General features: G+C 44.6%; 4 protein-coding genes across 5 annotated transcripts; 2 read left to right on the top strand and 2 right to left on the bottom strand.

Moving 5' to 3' along the window:
- Positions 1 to 1711: 1711 nt before the first annotated feature.
- Positions 1712 to 7375, top strand: kptn (kaptin (actin binding protein)). 2 transcript variants are annotated; one of them, XM_062548211.1, is made up of 12 exons: positions 1712 to 2025; positions 2292 to 2374; positions 2579 to 2663; positions 2820 to 2874; positions 3123 to 3201; positions 3382 to 3455; positions 3802 to 3908; positions 4145 to 4237; positions 4482 to 4545; positions 4665 to 4800; positions 5493 to 5666; positions 6575 to 7375. In XM_062548211.1, exons 1-12 carry the CDS (start codon positions 1815 to 1817, stop codon positions 6647 to 6649), a joined length of 1236 nt encoding a protein of 411 aa, XP_062404195.1. In that variant the 5' UTR covers positions 1712 to 1814; the 3' UTR covers positions 6650 to 7375. The 2 variants fall into 2 exon arrangements, with proteins under 2 accessions (XP_062404195.1, XP_062404194.1); XM_062548210.1 differs by having other exon boundaries at positions 6570 to 7375.
- Positions 7376 to 7588: 213 nt separating this feature from the next.
- On the bottom strand, positions 7589 to 21871 carry tmprss15 (transmembrane serine protease 15). Its single transcript, XM_062546519.1, has 25 exons — positions 21767 to 21871; positions 21373 to 21440; positions 20992 to 21171; positions 20645 to 20704; positions 20349 to 20430; positions 20048 to 20126; positions 19760 to 19868; positions 19341 to 19450; positions 18802 to 18942; positions 18315 to 18464; positions 17496 to 17601; positions 17147 to 17294; positions 16822 to 16963; positions 16534 to 16623; positions 15891 to 16022; positions 15533 to 15673; positions 13227 to 13337; positions 12738 to 12879; positions 12302 to 12397; positions 10987 to 11036; positions 10540 to 10789; positions 10071 to 10252; positions 9713 to 9808; positions 8805 to 8944; positions 7589 to 8297 (listed from the first exon to the last, which is right to left on the bottom strand). Exons 1-25 carry the CDS (start codon positions 21869 to 21871, stop codon positions 8097 to 8099), a joined length of 3111 nt encoding a protein of 1036 aa, XP_062402503.1. The 3' UTR covers positions 7589 to 8096.
- LOC134094593 (myb-related transcription factor, partner of profilin-like) lies at positions 13538 to 14565 on the top strand. Its single transcript, XM_062548184.1, has 2 exons — positions 13538 to 14421; positions 14509 to 14565. The coding sequence occupies exons 1-2, from the start codon at positions 13631 to 13633 to the stop codon at positions 14510 to 14512; spliced, it is 795 nt and encodes a 264-aa protein (XP_062404168.1). The 5' UTR covers positions 13538 to 13630; the 3' UTR covers positions 14513 to 14565.
- A 1699-nt stretch (positions 21872 to 23570) lies between the features above and the next one.
- On the bottom strand, positions 23571 to 27321 carry rbm11 (RNA binding motif protein 11). The gene is made up of 5 exons (XM_062547780.1): positions 27157 to 27321; positions 26335 to 26497; positions 25619 to 25688; positions 24901 to 24997; positions 23571 to 24792 (listed from the first exon to the last, which is right to left on the bottom strand). Exons 1-5 carry the CDS (start codon positions 27247 to 27249, stop codon positions 24394 to 24396), a joined length of 822 nt encoding a protein of 273 aa, XP_062403764.1. The 5' UTR covers positions 27250 to 27321; the 3' UTR covers positions 23571 to 24393.
- Between the last annotated feature and the right edge of the window lie 179 nt (positions 27322 to 27500).

Raw genomic sequence — 27500 nt, 5'->3', positions numbered from 1 at the left:
GGCGTCATCGCTGGCACACTGTGTCAGATAATCCAGATTAGGCAGTCTAAAAAGGGTTGTGTTAATCTGTGCGCCAGCCAGTAATACACAGACCACTGTCAGGACCAATCAGCCACACACACATAATCCCTGTGGCAGGGCAGGACTACACACACACACACACACACACACACACACACACACACACACACACACACACACACACACACACACACACACATACACTCACGAATGTGCGTACATGCACACACAAAGACACACACACACACACACAAATATGCACACATGCACTCCAACACACACACTTGAGCACATAGGCACACGCCTACACAAACAGACACCCAAGAAACACACACAAATGTGTATGCAGATACGCACAAGCACTGACCCACACAAACACAAACACACGCAACACAAAAAATGTGTGCAGAACCATCCAAACCATCCAACATCCAAACAAGCACGTACATAGCCACCCACACACAAACAGAAATACGCACATAAAAACACTCATGCCCTCCGTCAAGCTCTTATCTATTCCCATAGACACACCAACACTCCTAAAACCCATTCATTCACATGAACAGGGTAAATGCACTTACATAGACTCTCACAAAGACATGCATATAAACACACTTAACACACGCACACAAGTTCACCATTAAAACACAAACGCAGACCTTATAAAGACAGCATGCAGAAGCCTAAAGTGCGAATATATACTCAATGTGTCCATAATGTCCTATATATTAATATATATGTAAGAAAAATAACATAAATTAATGAGGCAGAATAACATTCTGACAGGAATACTTATTTTAAATGCTCACTGAGACATTTCCGTGTGGATCTGTGCTGTGTGGTGAATGCTCTTAACCCACTGAATCAGATTGCAGGACAAGGGACACGTCTGAAATTTTGAAGGAGACACACTATATAACATGAACAAAAATACTGAAAATTACTCCCAGATACTCCTGGTTTAAGGTTGGATAACATATATAGTCATATGTTAATAAAATTGTCCCTGTCGCCAGACAGTGACATCAATTTATCTAACATCTGAACATAGAATAACAGTTCAGGATCAAGTAGAAAATGGGGTAAGAGCAATGGCTATTCTTTTATTCTTACACAGCAGCTCTTCAGGTTGTCATTCACCTTTAACCTAGTGATGCTGAAGCACATCAGTGCACAGCCTATTCTGAGCAGTCAAGTCATGATGACGTACAGGTCTTCTGTGAAGAGTTATGGGCGAGGGGGTAAGAATGGTAAATGCATGATTTGATTTGTTTTCCTTTTTTTAAAAAAAAAATGTGACTAAAAATATATATGTATTGTAAATGTAAAGGGGTAAACTTGTCATGGAAAGAATATATTCCCCATGAGGGGGGAAAAATCCATGTGAGCTCAAGCCTAAATGATGACTGCGCCCTCTAGTGGATTTCAAAGTGATCTGAGCATGTGGAACACCAACAAAATATAAAGAAAACTGGCAGATTACACATACGATTACTTGAGGTGCTGAAATGTTGATGGTGACAAACATATACAAATTTAGAGATATATGACACAATACATATTTATATAATGTCTATGGTTTGTTTTCAGTGATTCGTTTAGCTCAAATAGCGTATTACGTTTCTCAAAGCGTCTCAGCTGATTTGTTCAGATCTATGACGTAAAACTACAACCAGGATGTTTTGAGTGAAGCTTCCATACGAGCGATTGTCGCACATAAACAAGTACACTCGATGTGTCTCTGTTCGAAGAACATTCATTAGGTTTTAGTAGGTTGAACGTCCGATTAAAACATGCTACCCGACGTAGAAGGTCCTTGTCCGTTTGTGGAGGACAGTTTTAGTCGCTTTGTGTCACAGAGTAACATGTATGGACTCTGTCAGGCGGGGGAACAAGAACTATTGGCCGCTACTTTAAAGGGGAAAGTGGTTTGTTTCAGATATCAGGATCTCCAACAGAAAATACGACCTGTCGCCAAGGAAGTACAGTTTACTTACATTCCAGGTGAAAACAACAGCACAAGCAGTTTGCAAATTCCCTGCAGGCTACACTGGACTTGGAGGCTAGCCAGATAGAGGCACCTCTAGTGGTCTCCTACCAATAATCACATTCGTAACATTTAACAAGTGTTAATTTGCCGCTCTTGTTTGAAATCTACAAAACATAGTTATCATCTTTTGTCCACTATTTGCTGCTGTCCGATTGTGTCTGTTTTTGGTATGTTAATGGCCATGATTCGTTTACTGACTGTTGCCTTTGCTACCTTGCAGTTGATGCAGAAATCGTATCAATTGACGCCTTCAATAAGTCCCATCCAAGCAGGGGGCTAGTAGTTGGGATCACTTTTATCAAGGTAGGCCTACATGTCCCATCTAACTGCACCTCTTTCCCAGAAGTAGCCGATGGAGGATTGTATTTAGACTAGAGGCTCTCTGTTGTCTTTCTATTTTCCCTCAAGTAGGCCTGTTAGTAAATGGTAGTCGGGCCTTAAGATGCCCTCTCAGTCTCTCTAGCGCACCCTTTCCCACCTCATCCTGACCTCTGGCTTTCCTTCAAGGATTCAGGGGACAAGGCCACACCCTTCCTCAACATCTACTGTGACTATGAGCCAGGGTCTGAGTTCAACCTGGAATCTATTGCCCGTGAGTGATGTGTTTGTGTGTGTGGCTATACGAGCCAGGGTCCAACTTGAACCTGGATACTATTGTGTGTGAATCATGCTTGTATGCCTCCACCTATTTTGCTTGTTCCTCATCATGTGATTGACTATAGGCCTACTGATCCTTTTTGTTCGGCAGAAAGCTGTCTGAATCTGGAGCTGCAGTTTACTCCTTTCCAGCTGTACCACACAGAGTGAGTATGCTTTTCAGTACAGAATGAGTATGCTTCATCATCCAGTACAGAGTGAGTATGCTTCATGCAGCACCAAAATACAGTAGAAGTGGTAAGCTCTCTGTGTTTGGATGTATTTGTATTGCTAAGATGCTCGACAGACTACTTCTCCCCCATTATTTCAGCAATTGTGGATGATATGGGTAATATGTTTGGTGTCAGCCCAGTATGATGTGAGTGATCCGTGGAATTCTGTTTCTCTTCTGTAGAGTTCAGTGCAAAGATGGATGCAGTGAAACTGTGTTTCTGCTCAGTGGCAATGACCAGTGCATACATCTCTACAAAGAAGTGAGTCTCTCTCTCTCTCTATCCATAAGGGAAAGACTTTCTTTATGTTCTGTAATGTGTAAGGCTTGTGGTTCATCAATAGTTCACCACGGTTGATGATATGGTATGCTTCATGTCTTGTCCCTGTGAATCACTGGTGGGGTTTGGGTTTGACTTGTGATTTTGCCATCTCTCTGTCAGAACGCCTCTCTCCATCAGTTTGAAGAGCAGCCTGTGGAGAAGCTTTTCCCTGAGCTGCAGGGACTGCCAAGCAAGTATGACCCTGAGCCAAAACATTGAGGAAATAGAGAACTGAACTATGAATGATTGAGAATGAAAGAAAGACGTTTTAGATGGTCGGTGGGCGGGTTGGAGTTTGTCTCCCCTTAAGAGTGTACCGTCACACCGGTGTGTTTGGAGTGTTGGAAAATTAACATTCTAAAGAATGTCTGGGTTCATTGAATTCAACATAGAATTTTAGAATGTTGAATTGTTGCGGAATGGAATCTTGTGTTAGAATGTTCAAAACCCACCCTTTTAAAGGTTAACTTGTAATGACCATATAATGTATATGTAACATGTAACTGTATTCTCTTCTCTTTTCTCCTCTGCTCTGTCCAGTGTGCTCTGGCTGGACATGTTGAGTATTCCCGGAGGGCGGCGGCTCTCTGCATTTGGCTGCCAAAATGGCTGCGTGGGATTGGCTCTGGTCAAGCAGGAGGGCCCTGGTGAGGACACACCATTCTGTCCTCTGGTTCACTTCTGCTTTAAAAAAAATCATAATTTCATAATCATATTTCTTTATGTAAATTGTCTGAGCAACAACAGCTACTGATAGAAGTTTTAGAAAAAAAATGTCCTGTTGCAGCTACCATGAACTATTACCATTCTGTTTACTGACTAGAACAGAGCCTAGCAGAGAGAATCAATCTGCTAATCTCCTGTGTGCTTTGTGGCCCCCCAGAGGTTTTGCAGAGCTGGAGGCTACAGCAGGACAGCCCTATCTCCACAGTGCTACTCTTCCCTCTCCGGACACACCAGGCTTCAGACAGCACGGGTGAGTGTCCGTATGTGTTTGAGAGTGCTAGAGGGATGGGGTGTAGTAACGAATGTGTTTTGATTGGTCACATGCTTGTGTGAGTTGGGGCAAGTGCACAACTGCTAGTTATCTGCTAAATTCCATGAGAGAGAGAGAGAGAGATTGTGTGTGGTCGTGTGTGTACTCATTGTGTGTGTGTATTCATATGTGAGTAGACAAAGGGATCTTGGATTAACTACTCTTGCATGCATATTCTTTGTAGAGGAGCAGATTGAAGGCTACAATCTGCTGGTCACCAGCACTATTGAGACGGCAGTGGTGTACAGGTCAGGAATCCTCACATACATGCTTCAATTTCACATAAACACACAGACCTCACTTTTATTGTGTGTGTGTGTGTGTGTGTGTGTGTGTGTGTGTGTGTGTGTGTGTGTGTGTGTGTTAGGGATGTGGAGGTGTGTGGTATGAGCAAGCCCTGCTGTTTAGCTGAAAGTGACCAATGTGACGCTGTGCTTTGTGCACTCGTCATCGACCTGGACTTTGACGGACAGAAAGAGGTTCTTCTGGGAACTTACGGACAGGTATGACTGGGCAGGGCCACTTCTCATTGGTGGGTGGGGCCCATTTGTCATAAATACAGTCATGTGGATCCTTGTATTAGTATTTTTATCTTTAGTATATTTTACTGTTCTTTTTAATCAATTAAATAAATACATTTTAATTGATTTGTTATTTTATCATCCTGATTACATTGTAGTGTGTGGTGTCTTAAGCTGCTGGGACCTTGAACCCACCAATGTGTAGCACCCAACTGGGTGATGCACGGCAGCAATTATGTGCCAGAATGCTTATCACACACTAGCTTGAAGTGGAGAGTGAGGAAATGAATGAGCCTGGGGGATGATTAGAGGGTTTTGAATGCGCCAGGTTAGGAATTGATATAATTTATGTATATATATACATATATATTTGTAAGTATAAGTTGAAGACCTGCTAGGTGCTAAAGTAGAAAGCATGAAAACAATTTTGAATCTTGCACAGTCTGAAACACATTTCATTGCTACAAGGCCACAGTTTTCCGTACTATGACAACCACAGTTGTACGTGTGAAATGTACACAGTGCACGTTTATGGCGAGAGGTGTCCGAGCCACCTGTTTATTTCTTGAGTCAGGACAGTGTATAAGGCCTTGAAGAGCAGTTTGCCGAGTTAGGCAAAAAGTGTCATCTCAAATAGTACCTTTAACGAAAACCCTTGTTTCTGTATATATCAGGAGCTGCTGTGCTACAAATTTCTCCAGCCGATGCCCGGCGTGGCAGGCGACTTCCGGTTAGTGTGGAGGCGGAGCTTCAAGAGCCCTCTGCTGTCCGTCATCTACTTGGACCTGACGGGAGACGGCCTGAAGGAGCTGGCTGTGCTCACTCTCAAGGGCCTGCACATATTACAGGTAACACATGCTCAAGGGCCCGCACATATTACAGGTAACACATGCTCAAGGGCCTGCACATATTACAGGTAACACATGCTCAAGGGCCTGCACATATTACAGGTAACACATGCTCAAGGACCCGCACATATTACAGGTAACACATGCTCAAGGGCCTGCACATATTACAGGCAACACATGCTCAAGGGCCTGCACATATTACAGGTAACACATGCTCAAGGGCCTGCACATATTACAGGTAACACATGCTCAAGGGCCTGCACATATTACAGGTAACACATGCTCAAGGGCCTGCACATATTACAGGTAACACATGCTCAAGGGCCTGCACATATTACAGGTAACACATGCTCAAGGGCCTGCACATATTACAGGTAATACATGCTCAAGGACCCGCACATATTACAGGTAATACATGCTCAAGGACCCGCACATATTATAGGTAACACGTAAAAAAGGCCTGCACATATTACAGGTAAAACGTTCTCAAGGGCCTGAGCATAATACAGGTAATACGTTCTCAAGGGCCTGCACATACAGTAATACAGGTAATATGTTCTCCAGGGCCTGCACAAATTACAGGTAACATGTTCCGCAGAGTGAGTTAGATACGCCAGGAATAATAACATTTTAAGTTTGTGTGTTTATAAAGAGTAATAATGTTTAAGTTTATGTGTGTGTAAAGAATGATAACATTTGTGTTTTTATAAAGAATGACTTTGACAAATGACTTTAATCATTCTTTAGGTCTTTTAAAACTGAATGCTTTACAATTTTCACTTCTCAATATCTCAATAAAATGCATACTTTAAAGGTAAATAATACCTGTTCACAGGATTTTTAAATTAACATTCCATAACTCAGACCAGTTGTCTCTGCCCTCTTCCCTCCGACCCCCTTCAGCATAGCCTGTGCAGCGCCGCCGAGCTGGTGATGCAACGTTTGGCCAGCAGGGCGGCAGCACTGCAAGTAACCACCACTGACTCCACCACCACACAACCTACAGGCCATGGAGAACAAGAGCAGGAGCAAGGAACCAGTGATGAGCAGAGCACCTCCACCCCCACCAGCTAAGACCACAAGCCATTGAAAGAGAAGGATGAACAATTCTGGTGGTTTACAGTTAAGAAATGGTGGATGACGGGACACTGAGTGAAGACTGATTGAACGTAATGAAGTTGATAGAAGCTGGACTGAATGCAGGCATCACTGTCGTTATCAAGAACCGAAGTCTGATGTGGAATCTGGTTCTGGATCTGTCATCAGCACAAGTGAGAGCACAAGTTTGTCTCGTAATGTGAACGATGAGGAAGGTAACGGAGATAATGTGGGAGATAACTTTTCCCGTGGGAGATCTAACTCCACTGTGTGTATTAAGTATCATCTTTACAGTGTACCAAACCAACTGGAAGTACAGTAAGTCCAACTACATCTTGTAATAATGGAATTTAACTGCTTAGTCATTTGTTGACTAGTAGGTGCACAGTAGTATCCAGGAACATTTAACATGAAGTGTGTGGCAGGACATCCTTCCTCACTCTTCCAGTGACGGGACTGGTGTGGCCACGCCTTGCCTTAACACTGAAGCTGATATACTAATGTGTGTATGATCACAAATCTTGATATGGGGCTGCTTGTGGCTGCACCTCGGTTGTATTTGAGCAAGACAGTAACTAACATTGTCGTAAGTATTAAATCATTTTTATAAACATTGGATCCTTGGCATTGGGTTGTTTTTTTTTTAGAAGTGAACTGTTGCCGGTTAAGGCACTTGAACCACACATCGATACAGGCCAAGCTAATGTGTGCATCTGTACAACTACTAGGCTAAACTATTTACCTTTCACATTGAGTTCCGTCCTGAAGCCTCTATGATAAGTTCTGAACATACTGCTTGTGGTTAATAGTTTATCATTGATTTATTTAATATACATTTACATATGTCACAAAATTAAAGTACAATCATCTTGATCACAGATCTGTCTGCTGATTTTCCCATTACAAAAGAAGGTCATATGGTGATGTGTCTGTGGCCTTTCATGTTTATGCGTCAGTCGTTAATCTACGGCGGTCAGTCCTGAGTCTGGATCTCTTGTCTTTCCATTGCACTGTTGAGTTAGTCTTCACATTTTATTGCCTAACTCCATTTTATCTAGTGCAGTGTTTGCATCAGTGTGTAATCTTCACTTCCAGTGCAGTGTGTTAGTCCTCAGTGTTTACACACTGTAGTGTTGGCCAGGCTTGGTATCGACCTTCATCTTCATCCCTAACTGTGGTGCTCAGATTGTAGCTCCTGCTCTTCTGTTGGTTCTGATATGTTTCTGTCCCGAGCTCTTTAAGTGCAGCGTTCAGTTTACTAGTCATTGTGTGTTGTACCACCACACAGTGAATAGTTGATGATTTCGGAGTGCTGCAGTGCAGTCTTGGATCTTACTTGTCCAGTCTGTTCCTCCATCCCTCCCAGTGCGAGTGTTGACGCCGTATCTCCACCACCCAGTCAATGAATTCGCTCACTCGAGCGTACACTGAGGGTCTCTCGGGGCGCGCGCACCCCACCCCAAACGAGGTGGCCCCCACCAGTACCCACCCGCCGTCCTCCTCCTCGCACATAAGAGGGCCCCCAGAGTCACCCTGAAAAAGAGAGCACACTCTCAGAGAGGAGCGCACAAACAGCTGTTACAATAATGTAAGTGTATTTGGTAGACAAATTTAGTCTCACTTCACAGTAAGAAGTAAGAGTCAGTTATTGAATAATATTACTACTATCTATATGTATCTCTCAAGGAAGTGCTAATTATGGCATATACATTATTGCATTATCAGTACTCTTAGTAATATGCACCATTACTTGTACACAAGAACAGTTAAGGCTGGCGCCCACCGGACACGCCGTTCAGAGGTGTGGGCTTGACGCGCAGGATTTTAGGACAGTTTTCTATCCCTGTGCGGTTCTCATTTTTTTCTTGTTGCGCCGCGCCGCGTACTGTACGTGTCTGGTGAGCGACGGCCTTAAATTATAGCTACGCATTCTATATTCTGTGTTAATTCTGCATTTATTTCAACAGCACCATTAATAAACACCACTGGCTCTAGGCCCTTGACAGAACCCAGTGGTTTTAGAGGCAGGTGTGGCGATACCTGGCAGGTGTCCACGCCTCCTTCAGGGAACCCGGCGCACACCATCTGGGCCGTGAGGTTGTACTCCGGCAGCCACTCTTGACACTGGGCCCAGTCCACTAGTGGTACCACCGCCTGCTGCAGAACATCAGCCACAGAACCTAAGACAGAACCGAGGAGATGTGTTTAATATGTCACGGACATAACAGAACCTGAGACAGAACCGAGGAGATGTGTTGAATAGATCACGGACATAACAGAACCTGAGACAGAACCGAGAAGATGTGTTTAATAGATCACAGACATAACAGAACCTGACACAGAACCGAGGAGATGTGTTTAATAGATCACAGACATAACAGAACCTGAGACAGAACCGAGGAGATGTGTTTAATATGTCACGGACATAACAGAACCTGAGACAGAACCGAGAAGATGTGTTTAATAGATCACAGACATAACAGAACCTGACACAGAACCGAGGAGATGTGTTGAATAGATCACAGACATAACAGAACCTGACACAGAACCGAGGAGATGTGTTTAATAGATCACAGACATAACAGAACCTGACACAGAACCGAGGAGATGTGTTGAATAGATCACAGACATAACAGAACCTGAAACAGAAACCGAGGAGATGTGTTTAATATGTCACAGACATAACAGTCTGGTCTTGCAGGAGGGGACAGTGTTTTGGTATGTTTTTTGTTGTTCCACTGTTTCTTGCACTCTTTGTTGGAGGTACAGCACGCATGTATACGCACACACACACACACACACAGTTATCAATAAAAACACTCAAACACACACACAAACCCAACTGTTTATCACCTCAACTACATGTTGGTCATACTGTAAACGTATTCTATGAATACATTTGGTTTGACTGGACTAGACTGGCCCAGTCATGTGACTGGTCTGCTCACCTCCTTCCTCCAGCCGCCCCCAGCCAGCGATGACACACTTCCTGCCAGACTCAAACTGCTGCTGCTTGTGCGGTAGACACACAGGCTGCACATAGTCTGGAATAATAGAATCATTTCATAAACTGAATACATACGTAAACACACACACACACACACACACACACACACACACACACACACACACACACATGGGGTTGAGCTGTGAAAACATTTGATATAGTGCATACATACATACTGATGACAAACATACTCCAATTCACTTAAAAACATCTGCTAAACCAACCAATGTAAAAACTGTGTATTACTGTTTAGTGAGTTTGTTTTAAAGAAGTAGTTGAACTGTGTGAGTGGTAAACACCTGTGAAGTTGGCAGGTGTCTTCAGGTGCATGAGTGCGATGTCTGCCTGTTTGGTCCGCCGGTTGTAGTGTTCATTCATGATGATCTGGTCCACCTGGAGGTTCTGCCGGTCCTGGTTGTCCATCCCATACTGGGAGTGGAGGCCCAGCACAGCGACCCAGTTAGACAGGTGCACATTCTTACTGGAGAGGTGAGGAGGAGACAGAGGGGACTGAAACTGAAACATGTCTTAACAGAGTTTCATAACGTTGAATCAGAGGGAAGAACATCCAACAAAGACATTTTTTTACCGGTTATTAAGCGTCTGTCTATACACCACCAAAGACTGTATTTATAGAGATTATCAAGTGTCTCACACACACACACACACACACACACACACACACACACACACACACACACACACACACACACACACACACACACACACACACACACACACACACACCCCTTCCCACAGAACCCTTACCCGAAAACACAGTGTGCAGCCGTAAGCAGCCACTCCTTGTCAATCAGTGACGCTCCGCACACATGACGACCCGTCCAGCTAAGAGACACCACCCAAGGCCACGCCCCCTTCACAGCGTCCTCTCCACCCACCACCTTGCTATTCTTCTCTTCCGTCCTCTCCTCTATCTGTTCTCTCTCTTTTTCTCTCATCTCTCCATCATCCCAGGGGCCAGATCTGGTTTTGTTGGAGATCTTACGTACGCCACAAGCTGAAATCAGTAAGGAATAAGGAATAATTGCCATTTTCAGTGTTACTTCACATTTGTTTTGTTACCATAGATCAACAAGTCCTTTCTGACAACAAACTCACATACTGCAACTTAAAAATGAACTTATAGTGATGATGTTACTTATTATTTATGACTTAAAATGTTCTGTGCTGCTAACAGAAATCTCTTGTACTCACGTTGGTTATTGCAGCTCAAAGCCACAACCACATTCTCTGGGCATGCATCTCTGCAAAAGTAGAACAAAGGGTTTATTCTGATCTGACCGACAGATTAAAATCCATTATGTTTCAGTAAAACTATGTATGTGAATCAACTCATAATATGCCTGGTGTAAAGAAGACATTTTTGAAAGAGTCTTTCAAAACCACAAAATATAAATATATGTGGTGTATAGCCGTATAAAGTGTTTTCAGAGTGCTTGTTTGATAATCCCAGTAAAATATTCATGAAGGTTGCTCTGGTAGAGTATGATGTGCCATAAACAATAGCCAGTAACAATCTACTTGAGGGTATTTACGTAACAGTGACAAGACACTGTCATGACACATGTTTATGATGCGTTCATGACAGTGTCATGTCTCTCTTGTGTAGATAACTTCAAGTAAAGTGTGACCCAAGAGCCTTAATTCCATATTCCAACATACGGTATGTTTGCGCCCGCCGCCCGCCAGACAACTGTGTAAATGGTCACTGTGGGAGATTCTCGAGGTCACGCCCGGCTATGCCATGCTGGTTGTGTCTCTCCCAGGCCTGCAGTGTCTGCTGCTATTGTGTCTGTGTGGCCTCTAGGTGGAGCTGTCACAGTGGGCCGTGCCGGCCTAATTAGCCCTTTTCACGTGATGTCAGACGTTGACCCAGCGTTGCTGGGTGTCCTCCGGCATGTCCAGCCGCCAAATACTACAGAAGAAGAAGAATCCACAGGTGTATACAATCAAGCACCTTGATTATTAATGCAGACTGCATGGTGCTTGATTGTATACACCTGTGGATTCTTCTTCTTCTGTAGTATTGGGCGGCTGGACATGCCGGAGGACACCCAGCAACTTCGTCTGACATCACCGTGAAAAGGGCTAATTGGTGCGCTTATGGGAGGGTGCTCAAAATCAGGGCCTTCTTGTCCGCTCTCTCTCATTTTTTACTTTATACTAATATATACTAATATGCATGACACTATTGGTTAGCTTCCCATTTACTGACTTTGTGATGTTTATTCGTTAATAAACATAATTCACTTAAAACATTACGTTCAGTGTGGTCTCCCCAATGTCCGCTCTACTTTGAGCCAAGTGGTCCTGACACCTCCCTACAGCACCTTTCCTGTGTGTATGTCTGAAAAAACCTATTTCATGTGCATCCTTGAGAGATTTATTCATTCTTCAGCTCGAAGCAGACAAATGTAAACCATTGTTTGTGTTTACAGTTTATGTTTATGTTCATAGTACTTAGCAGATGCTTTTGTCCAAAGTGACATCACATCCTGTGTTGACTCACCTGGGCTCCAGGTGTGGACTACCATCAGGCCTCAGCGAAATGGAGATAAACTGAGAGTCCTCCTCTCTGGCTAACACAGAGCTGGCATCTCCTGACCTGCCACACACACAGACAAACACACACACACACACACACACACACACACACACACACACACACACACACACACACACACACACACACACACACACACACACACACACACACGCACACACACACACACACACACACACACAAACACACGCACACACACACACACACACACACACGCACGCACGCACAGACCCAAGCACTTATCATCACAAAGGTTTTGCCAGTACCCATAATAAGCCACTGTTTGCTAGAATAGCAAGATACATTTAACTTAGAAAATGTCTCTTACACAAATATATCATCTTCCATTTCAAGACACACACACACAGACACACATTCTCACCTGTAGCCCAGGTAGCGGCAGAAGTACTGAGCCAGCTCTGATGTCCAGTTCTGAGCACATGCAGTGTACCGGCTGGTGTTCACTTGAACTTGCAGTCTGGCCTCACCTGTACTGTTCACAGAGCTCACCGGCAGCAGGTGGACTAGACGGATCACAGGTAATACAATACAGTACTTATAAATACAGTATTATACAGAAACAATACAATACAATACAATACTTGTAAATACAGAAACAACGCAATACTTCTAAATATAGAAACAATACAGGAGTACTTATAAATACAGAATTAAATACAGACCTACAATAGATGTAGGCCTACACAACATAACTGTAAACCTCCACACAGATACCTGTGTGTTATGTGACCATATTACATAACACATACACACACAAACAGATGTACATATGCCACAAACACACACACACACACACACACACACACACACACACACACACACACACACACACACACACACACACACTCACCGCACTGGGTTTCGTCAGAGGAATCAGGACAGTCCCGCACGCCATTACACACACGGCTGCTAGAGACACACTCCCCAGAGCTACACTGGAATGCTCCAGATGGACAAGGCTCTTTAAAACACAAGAACAGGAGCTGGTGATCTGCCAGGCAGACTGATCCTCACATTTGACCAGTTACAGTATAGTATGTTATTCCTACCAAATGATAGGCAGGGATCGCTTTGAAAAAAGCCCTGCTACAAATAGTTGTTTTCAATGGCTGCGTTTCCCTTAAGGATTTAAGAAGGCTCTTAAGAAGGGGCTGGCTAAGAAGGGGTTGGGTAAGAAGGGGGTTGGCTAAGAAGGAGCGCTAAGAAGGGTTTAGCCAAGAAGGAGAGCTAAGATGCAAGAACACACATGTAAGAATGGAAGAAACCCGCAGCAAAAGAAAGAAGCGGGCACCGTCGTTTACCGCGGAGGAGGTGACCGTCTTAGTGGACGAGGTGTTGCAGTACCGTGATGTTTTATTCGGTGGAACAAGGGAGCAAAAAAACATCGAGGTGAAAAACCGTGTTTGGCAGGCGATAGCCGAGAGTATGTCCCCCTACAGCCCATGTGGCCTGCGTGACTGGGTTGCTGTGAGGAAGAAGTGGCAAGAGTTCCAGAGCCTAACAAAAAAGAAGAGTGAGAAGCTGATGAGGGATTCCATGGGCACGGATGGTGGAGCATCGGGTGGGACGACCCTCACTCCCGATGAGGAGAAAGTCCTTTCCATCATGGGGAAGACGGCCTCTGAAGGCATTAATGTTGTTGTTGTTGAGGGGGACGACGGCCTCTTAGAAAGTGAGAATGACGAGGAGCAATCCGGAAGCGGAGCAGGGACATCCACGCCCCCAGGAGATGACGACCCCCCACATCCGTGCCCTGTCCCCGTGCGCCAAGCAGCAGTTGCAGGGCCCGGTGTCCGCATATGGGGAGGCTTAACCGGGCGGCCCGCTATAACTACCTGCGCCTGCAGCGAGACGCTGGTGCGCCTGGAGAGGGAGAAGCTGGTGGTGCTGCGGGGGATAGAGGATCAACTCCAAAGACAAAATGCCCTGCAGGAAGAGATGGTCCGGATAAAGCAGGAGAGGTTGGAGCTGCACCGGAGACAGCTGATGCTTGCCGAGGCGCAGTCCCTCCATCTCGATTCCAATCATTCCTCCCCAGGATTCAGGTATGGGGCATTTCTATTGTTATCTGCAATAGAATCAATCCGCAATGTATCCCGTTCAATTTCATTATCAATCATCCTTCATTGCAGGTGATGCAGACGCCCATAAAGCCGGAGCCGCTTCAATAAACTACTTTGGTTTCCTTTTCAACTATGTATTGTGTGGATCATTTTCCATTTTGCATTGAAATGAGGGTGTCAAACCTAGCAACAAAAAGTCCAAGGCAATTTGTAATTTTAAGTAATTTATCTAAGCGTAGGTTCATGACGTGTGCATAATGTGCGCCCTGACGCACGTGCTTCTCACTAGGCTACTTTCAGCACAACATGTTTCGCCGCCAATTTCCCACTTGTTACCTGGTCTCCTCAGAAACGTGGACACGATACTCCCACATACTGTAAACAACAGTGCCAGACTTTCAGGTAAAACACCCGGACATTGCAGCAATAAATTATAGTGTGCAGGACGTTACATGTAGGCCTATAGCCTACACTCACATGCAGATGTGTGTGGAAAACCTAAACGTGTAATTTAATAACAGTTTTTTTCTCTATTATTAGCCAAGTTTTCTTGCGCTAGTGGTCCACAGCTATGAGCACATTGAAACATAGAGCATTGTTATATTATTTCAAAAAAGAGGAGGATGTAGGCCCTAATGTTCAAAGTGGGTCAGCTCGATCTTACGTTTTCTTCTTAGTGAAAGAACTTCTTAAGCTAAGAGCGACTCTGGGAAACACGTTCTTCTTTCACAGCGTTAAGAGCTTAGACAGCTGGGGCCGTATTACAGAAAAATAGGACGTTTCTGTAATACGGCCCCTGGTGCTTGCAAGAGCGCTAAGATCATCTTAGCATTTAAGAGCTTCTTAACGAATCTGGGAAACGCGGCCAATGTCAGTAACAAGAGGGCATGGGCATGTATTTGCAGAACACACAAGTAGTCTACGTAAAGGCAGTAGAAAATTCACCAAAAACTTTTCAGACAAAGAGTGTAGGCCTAGCCTAATTGACAGGACACCTTTCAAAATAATCCCATCGTTGAATGATGTGAAAGTGATGTTATTTGACTTGGTGAATAAACAAGTCCGTTAAGATGATCAGCACTGTCTGTCTCACCTGGCTGGCCCAGTCGGATGCCAGAGGTGAAGTTGGCGCAGAAACCTCGGTCATTTCCCGAGCTGTCCGTGAACAGCATCACAGTGATTTGATTGGTGGTTGAGAAGACATCCGGGAAGCTACGTTCCCCAGTGAAGACACCTGTGGGGGCGTAGGGACAGATAACCTCAAAAAAAGTTCTAATTAAGAGAACATATAGAAAACAAACACAAGTTACACAACACACATACACCGAGATAGGTAGGCTACACACAGATAGAAACACACACAGATTACCACACCTATACATATACATATGCATACCCACTCGCATTAACACACACAGAGGAGAGAGATTGAGATAGAGAGAGCTCCTTACCCAGCAGTACAGACGACTTAGGCTCTGGTCCATCTCTGACCTCCATGATGTCATAACTGCTCTCAAGGGCAAAATCTGCAAAAAAGTGCAGCTGGATGTTCCGTCCTTCCTGAGCATGCAGGTTCCAAACACCTGAGGCAGACGGAACAGAGAATGTGTCACGTCATGTTTGTCCTGTACATCGCTGAGCCTGGAAGCATTCCTCACCACACTGATCATTAGTGTATGTGAGCGAGAGTGAGCAAGCTTAGAGAGGGCTCTGTTGCCATAACTGCGAGTGTCTAGTGAGTGAGTGTGTGTCTGTATGCATGTGGCTCGTAGTTTAACAGTACAAGAGCGGTAGGGTTGTCACCTGACAATCGTTTGGCCCGAGTTCAGTACCTGAAGTTGCAGATTATGTCGCTCTGTACCTGCTAAATACTTAGTTACCTTATTGTACTTTACATTCACCTCCTTGTAGCATGCTACACTAGTAGCAGAAGTAACAGAAGGCTTCAGTGCTAATAAGAGACGTCTGGTTAGCTCATACTTTTTTAAACATTTCTTTATTAAGGTTAGCTCATACGTACACTTACTTACTAAAAGCAAATCCTTGTAGGTGTGGTGCAGTAGTGGTAGTGGAACAGAAGGCTTCAGTACTCACAGGAGGCCTTGTTCCCGTAGCCATGTGGGTAGTTTGGAGAGCAGAATGTAGAGTTGGGCTCCCACAGGTCATAGGGGCCCCCACAGTCAGCTGTAAAACACACAAACAGACACCAACACACACACACACACACACACACTCACACGCTACAGTCAAAAAGCCATGAAGGATTCTGTAAAGCATCTCACAGAACAGTTGAAACATGTTGTGAGATGTTCCTTACAGTGAGAGAGAAAGAGAGAGAGAAAGAAAGAGAGAAAGAAAGAAAAAGAGAGAGACTCGACATACGTGGTATGGGTGGTGGAGTGGTTGGGGTCGGCACTGGAGTGGGCTCAGGTGGACCTCCTTCACATATTCCGTTGCTGAGGCTGATGTCATCCAGAGCTATGTCATTTCCTCTGCTTGTTCTTTTCCAGGCCTCAAAGACCACCTGGCAACCAAACAGAAGATTCCAATCAAATGTCACATTCATGTGCTGGTTAAACAAATTACAACTGTTTGTATAGTATTACCCATAGCAGGTGAATGTGTTTTCATATGATAATTTGATAATAATGTGTGTGTGTGTGTGTGTGTGTGTATTTGTGTCTGTTTGTCTGTGGCCTCTGCTTACTGTGATGTTTGAGTTGACGTTGAGACTGATCTGGCCATAGTTCCAGTGGTCTCCATAATTATCCTCCTTGTGGAAGAGCTCATAGGAAGTGGACCCGTTCTTCACCCAAATACTCAGCCTGCTCACATCCTGTCCGTACATGTGGTACCTGCAAACAGCATCAGCACATCAAGAACTTTGACACACACCATCTGGCACACACATCAAACCAAACCAAACAAAACCCACGAAAAACATATATCAATGCAAACACACAAACACAACGCTCACATACATGCATAAAAGAAACTGCTAACACATAAGCAAACATATATACCCACATACACACACACACACACACTGCACTGACCAGAAGCTAAGACACAGAGGCTCTTTGGAGGGTGTAAGGGGAAGACTGTGCAGTCTGTAGCTCCTCTCCCAGTTACCAAAACCTGATGGTGTCACCACGTAGAAGCCTGTCATTAAAACATCCACTGTCAAATTTATGAAAATATCTCTGAATGAACAAACCTTAATTTCAGTCAACCTTTAAATGTTCAGGGCCCTCCCCTTTTAATATTGGTCTAAAGCCACTGCAAAGCACACATTTGAGTTTAAAGCTTCCTTTCAAGAAGGTATTGGTCTAAAAGGCATTATAATGCACATTGCAATTTGAATTATAAAGATAATGTTATTGTGTAAAACCTACAAACACAAGAATTGACAGCTTCATTGTCAATTCCACATTGTGCTTCCTATCACCAGCTTGTCATAGCTGCCATACCTGCATTACAGCCACTTTTCAGATGTACAAAGCCCAGATATAGCCAGCTTCACTTGACGCCTTTCCCAGATATAGCCAGCTTCACTTGACGCCTTCCCCAAAGATAGCTAGCTTCACTTGACGCCTTTCCCAGATATAGCCAGCTTCACTTGACGCCTTCCCCAAAGATAGCTAGCTTCACTTGACGCCTTTCCCAGATATAGCCAGCTTCACTTGACGCCTTCCCCAAAGATAGCTAGCTTCACTTGACGCCTTTCCCAGATATAGTCAGCTTCACTTGACGCCTTCCCCAAAGATAGCTAGCCTCACCTGACGCGTTCCCCAGAGATAGCTAGCCTCACCTGACACGTTCCCCAGAGATAGCTAGCCTCACCTGACGCGTTCCCCAGAGATAGCTAGCCTCACCTGACGCGTTCCCCAGGGTGTGGTCAGCGCTGGGGCCGGTGGAGGGGGGGAATGTGGGCCCTTGGACCCGGATCCAGTCCCCGTCATCCTCAGGCTCCTGCCTCCAGAAACACATGCCATCCTCGAAAGAGCAACGGACCTTCTGTTCGTCTGAGAAAGGAAAGCATCGTCATTCGTCACCATGGAGTTGACACAGAAGAGGGGACATTGTGTCAGAAGACCACATGTCTGCGTGAAAAAAATCTGGAAAATGAACTAATATGATGCAAATGGTTTTACAAGATGAAAGAATGAAATATTGCATTCCACCTTAACTGATTTGGCCTGGATGTGACCCTGGTCTGACCCTGCATCTGTTGCAATACAGACACAATAGCCACAGCAGACCATGCTTAGGGCCACTCCAGAGGCCTCTCCTGTCCTATCTCCTACATTTCCATCCCTATAGGGCGCCCTCATGCTATGATGGACCATGATGAGTACTCACTGGAGAGAGTGCTGAGGTCCTGGGCTCTGAAGGTGGCGTTGAAGCCAGGGAGGGTGTTACCATAGTCCGTGAAGAAGACCGCAGTGGCCTCGTCCGACATCAGCCATAGGGGCCCTGGAGGGATGGAACCTGATAGAGCGTCTGAGACGCACACAAGGACATTCACTTGGTGGGTTGACATGGACAATTCTAATCCAATTAGAATAAGAATAATGGCTCTAAATCAGATTAGAAATTACACATACACACTTTGATTGGAATAAAACTGCTGATTCTGCTAATCCTAGAATTTTAATTGGAATTAAAAGGGATGGTGAATTCCGTTCATATTCCGATGTATGCGGTCAGTTGGGTTGCCTGCAGTAGTGTCTTGAACAAAAACAAAGCAGTAGTGGCTATTCTGATCAAAGTCGTCCAAAACGTGCCTGTGCCATAAAAGATTTTTCTATGCGAAGTGCAGCCAAGAACTCTTGGTCCTAGAAAGCTTGGTCCTACCCGAATACATGAATTTGTGAAGATAATTTGGGCTGCACACTCACATGTTGACATTTTCTTTGGTCCGATTCCCTCATACAGGGTCAGAACATCAGTGTCCTGCTCAGTGTGGAATGCCTGGAAGTCCACCTTTATGGACAGTCCCTCCTCCACCCTACACAAGCAGACACGGAAGCAGCACTGTTGGCATTGTTTACATGGAGGGACACATTTGTAATGGACAGTATAGTATGGAAGGTGGAAAGTGGACGATGGACATGGATGATTGAAGACTACAACATTAGAGACAACAACAACAACAACAACACTGGAGACAACAACAACAGCACTGGAGACGATAGGTGATGATGGATGATTTCTGGTATTGTCAGACAAGGAGAGCTAAGATACGATAATCGTATGTATTGTAGGTATATGTGATAAATGTATGTGTGTGTGTGTGTGTGTGTGTGTGCCACTATACCGTATGATCCAGCGACACTCTCTCTCGTTCTCGTACGGCAGGGGAAAGTTCTCTGACTGGAAGGATCCTGCTGGACCCTGCAGGACAAACTGCCCATCACAGGGTGTTGCTGTGGAAACAAGACAGCATCTATGGTGATATGAACAACTATGGCTGAGAACCCAGACCTCTAAAACAAGCACATGGAACTGGGAGAACAACTCCCCATCGACACAAGAGAACAGACAGAACACTGAAAATATAGAAAGAGGAGATAGAAGACAGGGAAAAAGGACAGAAAAGTCTCACCACAGAGCTTGGCATCCTCATCGCTCCCATCAGGACAGTCCTTCACCCCGTCACACCACAGGGCCAGCGCCACACAGGTCTTACCATCCCCACACATCCGCTCACCCTCAGGACATGGAACTGAACACACACACACACACACACACACACACACACACACACACACACACACACACACACACACACACACACACACACACACACACACACACACACACACACACACACACACACACACACACACACACACGATTGATCTTAACTGATCTACTGACTTTTGTCAAGACACACAGGAGGCTACAGTTGCTATGAGGTCTCCATACCTGGAGTAGTGGTCAAAGATGGGGTGCTGCTGGGTCTGGCAGTAGTAAGGTCCGGTTTCTCTGTGTGGCAACCAAAACACTATGTATTGCATCTCATTGTGTGAAACAGACTTCTCATACAAATAGGCATGGTGGAGCAAAGACAACACTTCTGACAGACCCCAGTTGAGCCTGGTTCAGTTCCTGCCATCACGATTGATCTTGACTGATCTACTGACTTTTGTCAAAACATACAGTACAGTAGGCTACAGTTGCTATTATGAGGTCTCCATACCTGGAGTAGTGGTCAAAGATGGGGTGCTGCTTGGTCTGGCCGTAGTAAGGTCCGGTTTCTCTGTGTGGCAACCAAAACACATGTATTGCATTGTGTGAAACAGAAAATGGACATGGTGGAGGAGAGGCAACACCACTGACTGACCCCGGTTGACCCTGATTTAGTTCCTGCCATTGTGTCTGTGTCGCTTTGGATAAAAGTGGCTGCTTGATATCCGTCAACTTTAACTTCAGATTGTAAGATTAAGGGGTCAGATGAAAGACTCTCCACAATTCAACTCCAGTTATTTGTAGCCACCAGCACAGAAAACTAGAAGAGGGTAGATCTCTCAGTAAGAGGAAACAGACGTGGTGGTGGCCTGGTGGGGCACAATCCTACCTGAGATTGTCACAGAGTCGGGGTCCACGACCAGCACCCCCATGTCAACCCCCCCACTTTGCAGGCTCTTCACCAGTTGCTCCTGAGCCTCGGTGGTCCCAACCACTCCCCACAGAGAGAGGGCAAAGGTCACCACTACACTGCCCTGCCTGAGGGGCACAAGAGAAGGGAGGCCATTACAGAGGAGAGTCTACATTCATCCTCTTACAGTTAATTTCTACTGCATACCAGCCAATCCTGGGGGATCGACATACAGAAATGTACACCAAGTTGTATTGCTAACCAGTCATTAACTCCTAATCCATACCTTATCTGATCAGTCAAGAATTAGGGAGTCTCAGTTATCTCACCTGAAGCTCTGAATGTCACACCCCACGTATTGATCTTTGAGGGAGCTTTGACTGAAGGCCTCGGATATCTGAAAATTAGAAATTAGAAATGTCACTTTGCAACTGCTGCTGGTCTACATTCCAATAAATAAAAACCCATTACCTGATCATCCCTTTTCTGAGATGTTGCTGATTGGATCATGAACGACCACAGCAATGAAGAGGAATGTGTTATTGTGTTACGTGTTACATTGTATTACTTTGTGTTATATGTTTCAAATGTAAAAGCACTTTAAGCTGCTTTCTGTGTATGCAGGACAGGTGATACAAATAAAGCTTATCATCATTATCATCATCATCCTAATGGTAGCTGTTAGTGAGCAGAGCAAGTCTATGCCAGTGTAGCCCCCCTTACCAGCTTCTTGGTGTCATAGGCCAGAGCCTTGAACTGTGTGCTACTGCTGTCAAGGAGCTCCGGGGTAAAATCCACACCTTTGGTGATGGTCAGACTCCCACTCATCTCGGACTGCGCTGGCTCATCCGTGAGCGCTGCAAGACATAAATCCCTCAGTCACTCTCATGAGCACTTTAACTTCATCATTGTTGTTCGGGCCTGTGGTTAGACTAAAGACTCAAGAGAACCCTCTGCAGGTGATGGACGGTAATAGGTGCGAAAATTGCTTATCATATTAAACAAACAAACAAAAAATCATTAAATCTAAAATTAAGCAAGAAATTGCCTTAAAAGTCAGTGAGAAAAAGCTGTACACATCAAACACGTACCTTATATAGTAATACCTACCTGCATAGAAAGAAAAGAGAGGAATTTGTGTGTGTGTGTGTGTGTGTGTGTGTGTTCTAACCTTCAGGACTGAGGGCCAGCCAGGACACCACGGCGAGGGCCACACACACCACCAGCAGTAGCACCACCACCACAGACAGCAGCACCTCCAGAGAAGACAAACGGCCCCTCCGTCTTGACATGACTCTCTCTCTCCCTCACACACACTTAAACACTCACAAGCTCTCCTCTTAGTTGGGGGTCCACAAACACACTCCTCTCTCCCTGCTTGTTTCTTTGAAGGTCCACTGGTACTCTCTGTGTATGATTTTATCAATAAATGCCCTTTAATCTTAATTGCGACCAGTCAATATTACCTCAGCAATAACCACCTGCATCTTTCAATTGGTGGTGTCCCTGCACTCTTCTGAATAAAATAGAAACTGAATCCTTCAGTCCTGAGTTGAGCTCACCTCCGTGAAAGTGGTAGGGGGCACTGCATGTGCAGTATTTATCTGGTCACGCACACAAACACACACGCACACACGTACACAGCAGTAAAGTTTATGGAGCAGTAAACAGGCACTTATTAGAGATTTATCGCTCCTGCATGTTAATGACAATGCAGCCACAGCCCCTTTTGATTGGGTGGACGAGTGGAGAATAGCACACAACCATTGCATTGTTTCTCTCGCATTTGTTGTATGTCATTCACACTCATCAAGTACACAGTGTGAAGTAGTCTTCAGCCCCTCACCCCTGGGCAGAGTTTGGACAGTGACTGCTTATGTACATGGTCACTTCAATCCTCCTTACCCAGGGAAAGTGGCGTGTGCCGCTAAATAAAAAGGTTATCATAGCAACACAGGGCTTCCCTTGAGCGTTCGTGGGAGTTCCCTACAATTTGAGTTTAGAATAATAATCATTCATCTAATCATTTATAATCAATATTGAAATACAGTCCAAAATAAATGATTTACTGAGTTTTAAGGCTTTACTACAGAACACTGTAATCCCATATCAGTGGTCAGAGTTCAACTGTTTACCAGAAAAGATTAGATGTAATGGAATTTTGTCATTAGTCACACTAACTGACAGAATTATCAAAACCATACTGCATAGTCATTTGAATCAACATTTTAAATGTGGCTTAATATGCTGACAACTACTGTAGGTGAAGTGGGCTATATAAAATTGTCAGAATACACACAAAGTAGTTTTTTTGAGTATTTTTCTATTCATATATTTTGGTCTAATAATCAAAGATCACTTCAAAATATGTACACTGTTAGAAACACTAGAAAGAGCATTGGCTTCACAGTTATGCAAGACTCTTAGCCAAGTACACAAGTACACTCTGTTTAGGTACAGGTGATGAGTGAAAGGCAAACACCACACATCAAATACACAGCTTTCAAACATTTAGCATCTACAAATTAGCAGCACTCAACTTCTGTGTCCTCATTGACTTCTGCTTGGACCACAAAGAGTTTAATCTGTATGTGCGTTTATTTTAAGGCAATGTGCAGATTAGGCTGTAAACAACATAAAAGTTGAATATAAATGGATAAACAACAGACATCAAAAAGTACAATAGTATAAATATAATATGAATTAATCATATGAACAATATAATAAAGAACAACATCAACCCAGAAGTCAACTGCAGTTGAAAACTGGATTTCGAATGAAAGGATAAAGCACGTACGGCTGAATTCAATCGTTTCACAGAAAGCAGACTGTAGTATTAATCAGGTCCTCTAGGGTGGGAACGGTGCACCCTGGAGCTGCTCGTGGCCTTATCTTTGAATCTGCTTACAAATAATTGTAAATATAAATATTGTTTCTGGCCCTCACCAGGGGGACATATTAGATATACATATTCAAAAGAAATGAATCCCAAACAAAAACAAAAGGTATCATTTAAAGGACGCCGTATTCTCAAAACAACGTTTTTATGTCTCTCTTTCTCTCTTCCATCACGTGCTATCATATTTGATAAAGTGCTGAATCACTGTGAGGAAGTCTTTCAGATGATGCAGAGCAGCCCATAGCTGGCTACACGTTGGGCATAGGACACTCAGCATGATATGGAAAGAGCTAAGGATCCCAGGTTTGTGCCTCTGCCTGTTTTTGCACATGGTCATCTATACACACGAGTGTGTGTCTGTATATGTGTCTGTAAATGTGTGGCACCGTATGTAGCGCGAGTGTGTGTGTGTGTGTGTGTGTGTGTGTGCGCGTGAGACAGAGAGAGAGCCTCATATCTTGTGTCTGCTCTGATGCCGGTGTCTCCTACTTCTCATCCTCTTGTGTTTGCGCCGCTTGGCTTCCTTCGCTCTCTCCTCCTCCTGAGCCTTTGAATGTAGAGGCACTGGGAGCCTCTCCCGACCCCTCTCTCTCTCCTTCACGGACACTGGGGGGTTCTCACACTCCCTCTCTCTTTCAATCTCTCGCTCTTTTGGGGTTGGCGGTGCTTCCTCCCTCTCCTGTGGAGGGGGTGCTGGGGGGGGCAGAGGAGTCAGAGGTGGGGTCCAGAAAGGTCCAACCCAGGGCGACAGAGGGGTGGAGGAACTGAAGAGTCCAGGGAAAAGGTTGGGGGCAACTTGTTGGGGTAGAGGGGTGAGAGGGGGTAGCTGACAGGGAGGCCAAATACATACCTAGAACACACACACACACACAAACACACACACACACATAATGATTTGCTAACAAATATTGCTAAATACACAGCACGTACACAGACTATTTGGTAGCGAGTGTCCTACTGCGTTTCCCCTGGTGATCTGGTCTTGAGATCTGCAGTCGCCTTGGGGATTAAAGCCACTGAAGTTAAAGATGGGAGATTCCTGGGGACACACTCTCCTGCAAGGAACACACACACACACACATTTTATATTGACACGTGGAACATGGCAAGGTAATATGTTAAACATGCGCCCTCTAGTGTTTCTTTTTTTGCTTGAGCAGGCAGACAACAAACCAGGAATACACTGCACAGCAGCATTCAGAGTAGATACAGGGAGGCAGACAGAAAAACAGAGCGATGAAAAGCATTCTAGAAGGGTTCTCAACCATTTCGGTTCCAAGCACCTGTGGGGTGTGGGGGAGACCATTTTCTGAGAATCCTCTCACTTTAACAATTAAGCATAGTACACCATTTGTAGGCTATTCTCTGAAGTTGTGGCCAGGTTCGCTATCACTTTTCAGACTTGGGGTTTTGTCAACTTTGGATTTTGCATCACTTGGCAATGTGGACTGACTCAAAATATCTCCCCACCTTCATCAACTAGCTATGTGGCAAATTAGCCAAGCTAAGCAGCAGTTGGAATGGGTCTTTGTGGGTCTTTTGGACCTGAGTGAATTGATTCATCAGTGTTAATGTGGATGGGAGCAAATAGACACACTTTGCTTGTTTTGCACTTTACACCACAGCCAAAGACGTTCCAGGCAGATATGAGACCATGCAGAAGAGACAGATCCCACCTGACTATGTTAGGTCCTCTATCCTCAGAGCCTGGAGATCCAAAGCTACCCCAAGGGTCCTGGGAGCTTCCTAGACAGAGAGGGTAGAAGAAGGACACCATGGGAAAAAGATATTCATCAAGCGGTGCAGCACTCTATCTTTAGATGTTTAAGGATGTAAACAACAGGCAGACCGTGAAAAGTTCATTCAGAAACACCTGCACGGAGAAACATCTTTCAAGATTCTTTTCCCCAGGTACTACAAGCCAACAGTCAGAGATGTAAAAGTCCGGCCTCAGAAAATAAAAGTCCTGCCATGTATTGGTTCTACCTGTTCCACCTTAATACAAGTGATTTCACTGATTAGCTTAAATTTACATGGCTTAAGAGTTGTGTTGATAAGGATCAGCTGATTAAGTGAATGGTTGGAACAAAAATGTGGCAGGACTATTGTTTTCTGCAGCCAGACTTTCACATCTCTGCCAACAGTCTTTCAGAACTCAACTTTTTTTTTAGGATAAAATCATCAGAAAAATCATGAGAATGCAAACAGTGCAACAACTATTGGCATGGACAGAGGGCAATCTGCTGCTGAGCCTACATCCAGAGCTGGTCATGTAACCGATTCCAGCAGGTGAATTAAACTGGACTTCTGACAAGACTTCCGCCTTAGTGTCGCTCAGCTACTCAAGAGAGGAGGCACTTGCTAAGCTGTGCTAAGCTGTGCTGTGGCTCACCTGTGCTGAAGTCCAGTTTGAGGGGCCTCCCGTACAGAGAGATCCCGTTGAGGAGGGCGATAGCGTAAGGCACAGCCTCAGCATGCTTGTACAGCACGAAACCAAACGGCCTACGACGGCCTTCACGGTCTCTAGCCATCGTCACCTTCCTCACCGGGCCAGCCTAGAAGACACAAGAGATATGGTGAATCAGTCAGCACATACTCATATGGTTTCTACCACAGAAACATAATGCATAAGGAAAAGGGTTGGCTCACACCATATAACCTTATTTATATCTAGATTACACATAACTTGACACCCCAGTGCTATCTCCTGCTTAATTAAAGAGAAGAGGGTGTCATGTCAGTGTATTGATCTATTATTCAACACCATACTAATAACCAAAGAGAATATTTTGCTTGGAAGAAAGAGGTTGTAATCTGGATAAAGTGATGACGAGCGTTTTGATGATTATGCTGAACTCAGAACTGTGGAAAATAAGCACGCAAACTACAACCATTACTCGTTACATTTGTTTCAAATCGGTAGGCCTACTGAAGTGTCTCTGTAGTTAATACATTGTAACATCCACAAACTAATGATAAACACTTTAGAACAGGCCACAAATGTTACAACCAAAAAGGCAGCTCCTCGCCCAACCGAATCGGTGCACCACAAACCGAACAGGCCTCCTCCCCATATGCCCTAAACGCCACATAACTTAACATTGAGCTTTTCCATGTATAAAAGTTACATGTCATTACGAAGCTACTCTTGGGTTGAATGACTAGCAATGTGGCAGCAGCAGCAGCAGGAGTTTGAAGATGGAGGGTTACCTACCTGCAGAAAAAGCTCGTATAGAATCTCCTCCTTTACCAGAGGATCCACATTTCCGACGAAAACAGTCCTGTTGGCATCGCCTGGCATCGCCATGCAGGATGTCAGAAATCGAAAAATGAGCAGCGTGTGTAAATACTCCGAGATTTGGTAAGCGCTGTCTGTGCAAGTGATGCCATTGATTGTCGTAAAAAGAATTCGGGATGTTGCGACGGTGGCGTAGTACTACTACTGCATCGCCAGAGGGCGCCGACTGAAAATAATTGATGTCTTTAGAACGTTTAATAATTGTTGTCATTTAGGCTAATTTGTGTCCAGATGTTTAAAGTATAGCCACGCCCATTTCA

The sequence above is a fragment of the Sardina pilchardus genome, chromosome 10 (assembly GCF_963854185.1).
Source record: "Sardina pilchardus chromosome 10, fSarPil1.1, whole genome shotgun sequence".
Classification (NCBI taxonomy): Eukaryota; Metazoa; Chordata; class Actinopteri; order Clupeiformes; family Clupeidae; genus Sardina; species Sardina pilchardus.
The sequence above is the reverse complement of the archived record's forward strand: the minus strand, read 5'-3'. Positions and strand labels throughout refer to the sequence as shown.

Bases quoted from the DNA above. Each gene is read 5' to 3' on its own strand.
- tmprss15 (XM_062546519.1), bottom strand. From the start codon at position 21,871: ATGAGTGGGAGTCTGACCATCACCAAAGGTGTGGATTTTACCCCGGAG. The intron at 15,674-15,890 runs GTAAGGAGCTCT...ACGCCCCCACAG, and splicing joins TAAGTCGTCTGTACTGCTGG to GTGTCTTCACTGGGGAACGT. The intron at 11,037-12,301 runs GTGAGTCAACAC...CTACTTTTGCAG, and splicing joins AGTCCACACCTGGAGCCCAG to AGATGCATGCCCAGAGAATG.
- LOC134094593 (XM_062548184.1), top strand. From the start codon at position 13,631: ATGGAAGAAACCCGCAGCAAAAGAAAGAAGCGGGCACCGTCGTTTACC.
- rbm11 (XM_062547780.1), bottom strand. From the start codon at position 27,249: ATGGCGATGCCAGGCGATGCCAACAGGACTGTTTTCGTCGGAAATGTG. The intron at 25,689-26,334 runs GTGAGCCACAGC...CTCTCTGTCTAG, and splicing joins CAAACTGGACTTCAGCACAG to GAAGCTCCCAGGACCCTTGG. The intron at 24,793-24,900 runs GTAGGACACTCG...TGTGTGTTCTAG, and splicing joins AGATCACCAGGGGAAACGCA to GTATGTATTTGGCCTCCCTG.
- kptn (XM_062548210.1), top strand. From the start codon at position 1,815: ATGCTACCCGACGTAGAAGGTCCTTGTCCGTTTGTGGAGGACAGTTTT. The intron at 2,375-2,578 runs GTAGGCCTACAT...CTTTCCTTCAAG, and splicing joins TTGGGATCACTTTTATCAAG to GATTCAGGGGACAAGGCCAC. The intron at 2,875-3,122 runs GTGAGTATGCTT...TCTCTTCTGTAG, and splicing joins TTCCAGCTGTACCACACAGA to AGTTCAGTGCAAAGATGGAT.